The sequence below is a fragment of the Oryzias melastigma genome, unplaced genomic scaffold, assembly GCF_002922805.2.
Source record: "Oryzias melastigma strain HK-1 unplaced genomic scaffold, ASM292280v2 sc00311, whole genome shotgun sequence".
Taxonomy (NCBI): Eukaryota; Metazoa; Chordata; class Actinopteri; order Beloniformes; family Adrianichthyidae; genus Oryzias; species Oryzias melastigma.
Genome location: NW_023416919.1, coordinates 1 through 10070, shown reverse-complemented (window position 1 = coordinate 10070; position 10070 = coordinate 1). Strand labels below are relative to the sequence as shown.

At 38.3% G+C, this 10070-nt stretch overlaps 1 protein-coding gene across 1 annotated transcript in view; it reads right to left on the bottom strand.

Moving 5' to 3' along the window:
* LOC112141444 (piezo-type mechanosensitive ion channel component 2) overlaps nt 1–8499 on the bottom strand; it is a gene marked incomplete in the record, with an annotated part of 35083 nt that extends 26584 nt beyond the window's left edge. Inside the window, 10 exon segments of the mRNA XM_024264579.2 lie at nt 851–971; nt 1595–1693; nt 3428–3531; nt 4502–4570; nt 4747–4868; nt 5828–5917; nt 6229–6381; nt 7801–7997; nt 8066–8232; nt 8400–8499. Of these exon segments, the coding sequence (XP_024120347.2) occupies nt 851–971; nt 1595–1693; nt 3428–3531; nt 4502–4570; nt 4747–4868; nt 5828–5917; nt 6229–6381; nt 7801–7997; nt 8066–8232; nt 8400–8499 (1222 nt within the window).
* Nucleotides 8500–10070: the final 1571 nt, after the last annotated feature.

Here is a 10070-nt window from a genome sequence, read left to right as displayed (position 1 = left end):
TCAACACTAGCATCTTCAACGGCCACTTTCAGCTTACAGCATTCACACTAGCATTATTGCAGGTAATGCTAAACATCTAGTTTTTAAAATGTTTTCATATTGTTTTTTCTGTGATGATTACAGAAGTGTAATATAAATTTGGTTATGAGTGGCTTTCTGGAAAACCATAAATGTTTACGTTTAGGCTGTAATTGTTACACTTTTTGTGTTAGCCTACAAACCCACCCCGGCCCATCATCAGAGAATAAAACAGTTATGTGGCCCTCACAAGATAAAGTTTGGGGACCCCTGGTTTAACCCACTGGAGAAAATATTCCTGTTTAGTGTAAAATCAATGTGTTAAACAACAATAAGGTCTGAGTTTTGGTAAAGCGAAGAAAAATGCCATCTTTAGATTAGATTATAGTTAAGATTATTTTCACAAATGTGTGGCAGACACAGTTCATTTGTAACATTGAGTTCTTTTCTGTAAGAAAGTGTTTGTTGGTAATTAAAATTGAATTCAACTTCCAGCAAAAGATCCTGTCAAGTTCCAAAACAAAAGCATGGGGAAAAGGTCAAAAAAGACTTCAAATTCAAAAATGTTTTACTAATTTGCATATTAATCTGTATATTTAGGACACTAGACCTAAGATTAAGAAGTTTAACCTTAATCTTCATTGACACTGTAACAGGTAAAATAACCAGAATTGATGCTCCTTCACATCAGGACCAGCCTGTGAAACTTGATTTATTTTACTTTAATGATGTGAAAACAGATGGTTACAATACAACGTTTTTTGTTGCTTAATATAAACTTGTAAAAACCTTTTTATTTCTACAACAAAATGAGAAAATCTTGGCGTCCTACGTTTTTGCTTGTTTTTCTTGTGTCTGACTCTTTTGGTGTATTTCTTCCAGAACTTGCGCTTGTCTTTGCTGCGAGCCTTCAGAGCCGCTTTGGGGTCGGTGATCCAGGCCTGATACAGAAACTGCAGACCAGAGGACACCCAGTCATTTTGTGTTAGAGGATGACAAACACCGACCTACTGACAGCAAGATCACATCACAACAAATACTCAACACACTTTACTTAATGTGTTGATGAAGTCATTTTCCTAACATTTCCTTCGTTATTTTTAATCCAACTCAAAATAAGGATCAAAAACTCCAAAAATAATACCATCCTACTGACCTTAAACACACTATTCCTTTGGATTAAAAAGGAAACTAAGATAAAAATATTGTTTTCTTTTTAAGAAGAAATGGTAACATTCCAATAAATGCCACTCTAGTACTATAAAGAAGCCAGTATATGAAATAAATCAGATGAAATCATAAAAATAGATTTGTAATAAATAAACACCAAACAGATCAAATTAAGGAATTTATTTTAAATCTTATTCTGTTTTTGAATTTCTGAAGATGTGATCTTTAGACCTCTGGTTTACACATTACAAAATATATCTGACAATCTATAAGAAGAAGCACAAACAACATAGAAAGGTCAAAGCCAGTCCGTGCATGCAGCATGAGAGGGTCAGACTTAGGCTCAGAGAACAGAAGCAAAGCTTCTCTACGGCGGCATGCATCACATGTTAGTGAGGGCGAGTACCTTTCCTGCTCTGATCAGATACTGCAGGACAGTTTTAGGGAGCTTAATGACAGACTTTGGTAAAGCCAGAACGGCAGTGACAAACTTTGCGATCGCTCGCTGAACATGAGGAGAGCAGAGACGGAGAATGTTAGTCAGACATCAGCCAGACAGGAGAGTTCACCTGAAAGGAAACACTGAGCAGAACCACACGGTTAGTATTTACAGGAACACACTTTGGTGTGTAGCAGAATTCACTTTGAGAAACAAATGTTAACACAACAATCTGAAGAATAATGCACCCACATAAAATCAAAATAAACCAATGAGATAACACATTTAGCAACACTTGAATTTATTGACATCTTAGAACCAAAAAATCTTTCAAAATGCATTTATTTATTTATTTATCTTCTTTGCTTTTTAGTCATTTTGTTGCTAAATGTTGATATATCGATGCTAGGGCCTTGAATGTCGACCCATTAACGCGCAGAATTAATAAAACATAATTAATTAGTTAATATTTATTAATCGCGCTCAGGTGCCCTGCTGTGCAGCTGTGAGATCAACTAAATAAAACTTAAACTTTTTTTTCATCCTGTTATTGATATTTTATTAAATTAAATAAATAATATGGCATTTATTTGTAGTTTTTCGACAAAACCAATCTTTTATTTTAATAAATAAGGCGGAGAACGAAGTCCACCCTGTAGCAGCAGCATTACACCTGCGATGAAGGTCGGGGGGCGGAGCCAAAGGAGCTGTCTGCTATGAGAAATCCAGACAGGAAACCGACTATTTTATTCTGGGATGGGGACCTACATAATTTTCCACAATAACGAGCACTGATGTCTAAAAATTGAGAAAACTCCGCCATTCTCTGTGAAAGCCCACACCCCCCACACCCCCCAAAATAGGACAGGGCTCCACCTGTGAGCAGCCGACCTGAAACTTCTCCCAAAAAAAGTTGTTTTATTATTTTTCACAATTATAACAAAGAAAGTTTATGAGGAAAAAAGGAAAAGAAAAAGAAGTTCTTATTTTTGGACGGCCTGGTGTGACTTTAGCCAAGATTTTTTTGCCTTTTCATTAAAAAACATGTTGATTATTTCGTTGACAAATTTTATTCCTGTTGTTTTTATAAAAATACAACTAAAAATTTTATTCTATGTTGTAAAAACAGTTTGTCACAAAATGAATCTCAGTTTTCCAGACATGATTTTCTGTTTTTACATGATTTTCTGTCTATTGTGTGAATACAACATGGAAAAATGACAAAATAAAGGTAGTGTCACACAGGAGAGTTTATGCTGATTAAAATGTTACCATAATGATAATGATTTCATTTTATGATTATTTGCAGATAATAAGTGGCTGGCAAATAATGTAACTAAAAAAAAAAAAAATCATGCCGATTAATCGCGATTCATTTTTTCCAGGGTTGCGATTAATTAGTAAATTTTTTTTAATCAATTCCCGGCCCTAATCTATGCATATTTTTGGTTTTGTTAGCTTGAAATGAACCAATTATAATTTAAAAATTGATGTTATAAGTTATTTAAAAAAAAAAAAAAAAAAAACACTCTTAGTTTCCAATATTGCACATTTTAACGTACGTAACAACAGTACACTATTTAGATTTTGATTATCTTTTTCTTTTAATAAACTCACAAAGTCTGTTTTTTCACAAACACATCTTTAGTTTTGAATCTCAAAAATTCCCTTCTAAATCATTGAGAATGCTTATTTATTTCTTTTGTTATTAAAGCTCCATAAAAACATTTTCAAACGTTCTACTTAATGCTATTAAACTACTTTCTCAAACTTTTCGCTCAAACACAAACAGCGATCCACCTGAAATGCTGACTTCTTAGGCGTTTCCTCCTCTTTTTTCTCCTCCTCCTCCTCTTCCTCCCCGCTGTCAGTTTCAAACAGGTAGTAGTCTCCACTCCTAACCACTGGAGAGCAGACGTTTCCGTGCTGTTACGGCAGTCACAGGCTGAACATTCATCTCTTCCATCCATTTCAAACAGAAATCAGACATGTTGTGCAGACAAAACCTACGACTATATGGATACATAGTTGGAACAACAAAATGCACTAGAACACAGCGCTGACAAGTGTTATTAACATAGTGTCTCCTGTTCCTGTGCAGAGCGGCCTCTAAGCTCCTCTAAGTGAGTCCAGACTGCAGCAGTTAGGTGTCAGAAGCAATGGGATAGACAAGGCTGACTTATGTCCTTGAACAGAACCGCAGTGGGCAGGGAATCAGGGAGGATGCTGGGAAATGATGAAACACCAGATGACAATGAGGGAAAATCATTTGAAAATGTTGTCTGAGGGTGGAGTAAAACGTCAGACATGAGCTCAAACCAAACAGGCAATTGTGGTCACAGAAATGCTGCTTTTTGTCTTTCAAAAATGCTTTCTTAGGATTTAATCAACGATTACAGTTTTTTTTCATTTTATTTTACCTGCTTGGTGATCATGTCTGCAGGCAAAGAATGAACAAACTCTTTATTCTCGAACACAGAATAAAGGCGGCTCAGCTTCATTTCTTTGCTTCACAGTCTGATGGCGAGTGATTCTCAGCTGAGGACTCTTCAGGAGAGACCAGTCATGACGGCTCAAACAAACCTCCAGATGTGGATCATTTTCCTTCAACACTCATTTTCCTCATCTCTATTTGAGGCACCTTCTGTATCAACGCTCAGATATTTTTATCAATTCCGTTAAACCCAATTGTCTTCCTCACAAGGACCCTCAAATAGAGACACAAAATGATCAACATCTGGAAAGAGCGAATCTGATATGAAGGTGCCTTCAGAGCCCCGGGCAGCATGGGAATCCTCAGCGTTCTGGTCAAGGACAAAAGGGCCAGTGAGAGTGGAGGAAGAGAAAAAAAGGAGTTTGTGGGGTTTAACCTACTGGAAGCATGGTCAACCCACGGCCTCCACCACTGCTTTTTTTTGGGCTTGGCTTTCGTTCGCTGTGCTCCTAAAATTGCACAAATACATCAGTGCAACATTTCAGAAGAAAATCAATTCTCTGCAGTGATATTGCTGCTCTTTCAGCTGCAACAATCATTGTAATGAGGCTCAAGCTCACCTTCTTGAGCATCTAAAAAGGGATTCTTTTGTAACGTGGGGGGGTGGGGGTGGGATTGACCATACCATCATCGTCATCCTCCTCGGGCTGGGTGGCGGTCTGGCCCTCCGCAGACTCCTGGGTCAGGCTCAGCATCTTATCCTTTCCGCGTTTAAACTTTTGCTGCCTCACTTTAATGCGCTCCATCCTGATTAGATCAGAGATGCGGTGAAGAGACATGAAGTATCGACACACTGGAGCTGCTTAACAGACTCACTACAAATGTCTCCAAGCTTCATATGGAAATTAGAGTATGTTATATTACAGTGAAGTGCTCATTAGAGAGACTAAGTGGAGACTATCTGATGTCATGAGTAGTTTCTGAGCTAAAGATTAGTGATGGAAACACATCGCTTCAATGTAGCATGAAACACTACAAGCGAGATCTAGAAACACTGTGAATTTAGTCAATCTACCCAAGATAATTCATCTTAAAACTAGTTATAAAATCTTATTGATCTCAATTATTAAAGATAATTTTATTTATTAAACTTGTTTTAAGAAAAATATGTATTGTCTGTCCTATTTAGTTTGTAAATCTAAAAATTTGTCATTTTACATCCAAAGGCCTAATTTAAGGACAACAAAATAAATATTAACCTCATAACAGCCTAAAGAAAACCTTAATAAATGCCAAAATTGTCCAAAAAGCTAGCATAATGCCATTATAACTTTCAACTTTACTGCACTCTGACTCCATATAATATAAAGAAACAACTATTAAGTTTTAGTCGACGAATTGTGTCAGCCCTAATCCTGATACATTTCCATTCTCCTGGTGATCATCTTGCTGCCAAAATCAGAAAATAATGAACAACTCCTTTAGTTCAGATAAAAACACAAGTTGTATTTGCTTTTCATCGATAACAAGTATCTTTTGGGTTTAATTTATGCTTAAGCTTGTTTGAAAGTCAGGATGTGACATTTTTGAGCCTAACCTTCCTAGGATTTAATCTGTTAAATTTAGATAAGTAACGTGTAAATAGTTAAAACAAGCTAATAAATCTGTCCTCACAAGTAAACTGTTAAAAACATAATGTCTCAAATTAAGAAGTTGACTCAACTAGCTAAACATAGTGGGTTTTAGAGGTTGAAGTTCAGTCTCACTGTCTCTTTAGCTGCTCCACAGACTTGCTCTCCTCTTCCAGTCGGGCTTTTACTGCCTTCACTATGGTGGCCTGGAAAAGCTCTGCACCTCTAGAACACACAAACGTGCAGAAACGTACATTCAGCCATGCTGTCCTTCGTCTTTGACCCTTTAACACCAGAGCTCCAGTGTTTACGTTCTGTCATTTTTTTTTAATTGTTGACATGATCAACATAATTCCAGTAGATTTTGAAGGAGAAAAGCGGCGTGAGCCGCTTTTCTCCTTCAAAATCTACTGGAATTACGTTGATTGTGCTAATGGTTGAAAAGTTACAGTATGTTAAAGATTTTGTGTTTAAGCATCACCGACGACCATTTTCTATAAATGTCAAATATAAAGTATTTGTGAGCAGAAACAGACCTGGAGGCGAGGATCTGCGACGCTCTGATGTCCGCCACCACGTGGAGGAAGTAGTAGCTCATAAAGACCCGCCTCTGCAGCAGCAGGAAGGCGAAGCAGATGCTGTCCCAGATGATTCCCGCCTCATTTTTGGGAATCTCACAGTCTGATTTGCTTCCTTTTTGGTCAACAGAACCAAACAATAAATTAAAACATAATGACCAAAGCAATACGTCTGAAGCTTTTTACTGAAACAACATTTTCATAGAAACAAAGTATTTTTAAGAAAGAAATTTGATTCACAGATGATGAACCACAGATGATTTGTAATCGTGTCCATTTTTACATCAGTCATCACTACTTTCCAGAAAGAATTAAAAAAGATGCAGATTTCCTTCATTTAGCGCCAGTTATTTCTGATCAGCATCATGTCAAAGTAGAAGAACTGCCAGGATACCGTTTCCCACAATGCATTGTTTTGTAGTCTTCAAAGCAGCTTGCAGCCAGCGCAGCAGCATGTTTCCAGCTGCATCCGCCTCTTTCGTCAATGATGATCGACAGGTGACATCAGAGTTAAAACTACCCAACATGCACTGCAATCAAGGCGNCTCCAAAACAACTGAAATCACTGAAGCTAATAGCAGAAATAACTGAAGCTGATAGCCAGCTAAAATGTTAGCTAAATGCAAAATTCGCCTAAAACACAAACAAACAAAACAAACAAACAAAAACTTAGGTTAGCCAAAACAGCTAGCATGTAGCCGGAAAAATAGCTAAACTTCAAATAAGCCTGAAAAAAAATAAAATAAATAAAATAAAAAAGCCTAAATTAGCAGAGAAAGGCTGGCTTATAGCTGAAATATCGCAAACAGCTTACAAAAATCTTTGTAAATCCCCAAATAGTCCAAAAATCTAGCAGAATGCCAATTTTTAAAACTGTAACTTTTTAACATAAATATAAATACTAAAAAGGCAAGAATATTATTCCAGAATAGCACTAGCATTTTCTGCGGCCAAATTCAGTTTGCAGCATTATCACAGGTAATGCTATATATTTAGTTTATAATTCCATCCATCCATCCATCCATCTTCCTCCGCTTCATCCAGGACCGGGTCGCGGGGGCAGCAGTCTAAGCAAAGATGCCCAGACTTCCCTCTCCCCGGCCACTTCTTCCAGCTCTTCTGGGGGGACTCCGAGGCGTTCCCAGGCCAGCCGAGAAACATAGTCTCTCCAGCGTGTCCTGGGTCTTCCCCGGGGCCTCCGCCCTGTGGGACATGCCCGGAACACCTCACCAGGGAGGGGTCCAGGAGGCATCCGGACCAGATGCCCGAACCACCTCAACTGGCTTCTCTCGATGCGGATAGTGAGATGCGTGAGATAGTTTATAATTATGTTAAAAAATTATGGGTTTAAAAATGTTGTTTTAGAGTGTTCAATAAATGTTTATCTTGTTCGGACCGCGATCTAAGGTGTGTTTTAGATTTCAGCCCCTTGATTGATCGATTGACTTTGACACCCCTGGTCTAAATCATGACTTTGCTGTCTGCTCTAAAGCTAAGCCCCATCTTCCGTCTCCCTCAGCCTCTGTGTACCTGGAGATGCTGTCTCTGGAGGCCGTGGAGTCCTGGCTCTCCATGCGGTAACCTCCTCCACGCCTCTTCCGTGCTTTTGTGGATCCAGAGGGAAGCTCGTCGTCGCTGAGCAGATCCAGGCTGGCCTGCCTGGACATGTTCAGCCTCATGGCCTTCTTGTAGTAGACGTGGATGCTCTCTCTGGACGGCACGTTGCCCTGACAGAAAGGTTGGAATAAACGTGTGCCGTGCACTTCCTGCGGTCAGAGGCCAGCGTGGGACGTACCTTTTTCACCTCCCGCGTCAGCATGCAGCGCTCGATCCGCAGCACTGTGGAGATGTCGATGTACTCCCTGCACATGTCGTTCATCCACTTGGTGAAGCTCTCCACCGTGGTCTGGAACAGCACCCAGGTGAACTTGATGATGTTGAAAACTCTTTTGATGATGTTGTCTGTGGACGATGTGCGACAACAAAGCAGAAAAACAAGAAATAAAAAGCTGATCATCAGTTCTAGATATATAAGGACAACATCAGTGACTGAATGTCTTAAAGGAGTAGTCTGTAATCACTTATTTCAAACAGATTTTAATGTCTTAGAAATGAGAAAAGAAACCAACCTGGCCGATCCGGCTTCTTGCCCTCCTCTTCTTTTTCTTGTCCATCAGACAGTTCTCCCACCTCTATGGCCACATGAGCTGCTGCAGAGCACAGCAACATTATGGTCCTTCCAATGCAGAAAGAGCTGCTCTTCTGTGACTACAACTCAGATTTTACAAATAAAGTATCCGTTTCTTTAGTACGAGTGTTCCTATAAACCAGGGGTCCCCAAACTACAGTCCTCCACATTTGGCCCGGCCCCCCAAACACAATCATCAATGCATACAGTTTTTTTTTTTTATTGGTCAATCTGGCCGATGGAGACCCAAATAGAACGTGACTTTTTATTCCACCCTTCTGCAGTTTGACCTATGAAAGGAGAGGATTGAATATTTATTGGTTTAATTGTGTGAATGCTGTGAGCTGTGAGCTATGGACGTTTTTTGGATGTCCATAGCTCTTCAGCTCTTTCAGCTATTTAAAGAGCTCATTCAAGTATAAAAATATTCATGTTTTTCGACAGTTATGACACTTACCAATGATCTCTAGGCTATTTTGGGATTTAGATAATTTTTTAGCCATAGGCTAGCTGTTTTGGCTAATTTAGGCTTCTTTTTTAGTTATTTAGGCTAATTTTGACTTTAGCTAATATTTCAGCTACATGCTAGCTGTTTTGGATGATTTAGAATTTTTTTTGTTTCTTAGGCGAATTTGGCACTTTCATGAATATTTTAGCTAGCTATCAACTTCAGCGTTTTCAACCATCAGCTTCAGAATTTTCAGCTATCAACTTCAGCGTTTTCAACCATCAGCTTCAGAATTTTCAGCTATCAAATTCAGCGTTTTCAACCATCAGCTTCAGAATTTTCAGCTATCAACTTCAGCGTTTTCCTCTATCAACTTTAGCATTCTCAGCTATGAGCTTTAGCGTTTTCAGCCATCAAATTCAGTGATTTCAGCTATCAGCCTTAGCATTTTCAGTTATCAACTTCAGTGTTTTCAGTTATCAGCTTGTGTTTTTGGCCGTCAATTTCAGCATCTTCAGCTATCAGCACTAGCATCTTCAACGGCCACTTTCAGCTTACAGCATTCACACTAGCATTATTGCAGATAATGCTAAACATCTAGTTTTTAAAATGTTTTCATATTGTTTTTTCTGTGATGATTACAGAAGTGTATTATTATAAATTTGGTTATGAGTGGCTTTCTAGAAAACCATAAATATTTACGTTTAGGCTGTGATTGTTACACTTTCTCCTGTTAGCCTACAAACCGACCCTGGCCCATCATCAGAGAATAAAACAGTTATGTGGCCCTCACAAGATAAAGTTTGGGGACCCCTGGTTTAACCCACTGGAGAAAATATTCCTGTTTAGTGTAAAATCAATGTGTTAAACAACAATAAGGTCTGAGTTTTGCTAAAGTGAAGAAAAATGCCATCTTTAGATTAGATGATAGTTAAGCTTATTTTCACAAATGTGTGGCAGACACAGTTCATTTGTAACATTGAGTTCTTTTCTGTAAGAAAGTGTTTGTTAGTAATTAAAATTGAATTCAACTTCCAGCAAAAGATCCTGTCAAGTTCCAAAACAAAAGCATGGGGAAAAGGTCAAAAAAGACTTCAAATTCAAAAATGTTTTACTAATTTGCATATTAATCTGTATATTTAGGACACTAGACCTAAGATTAAG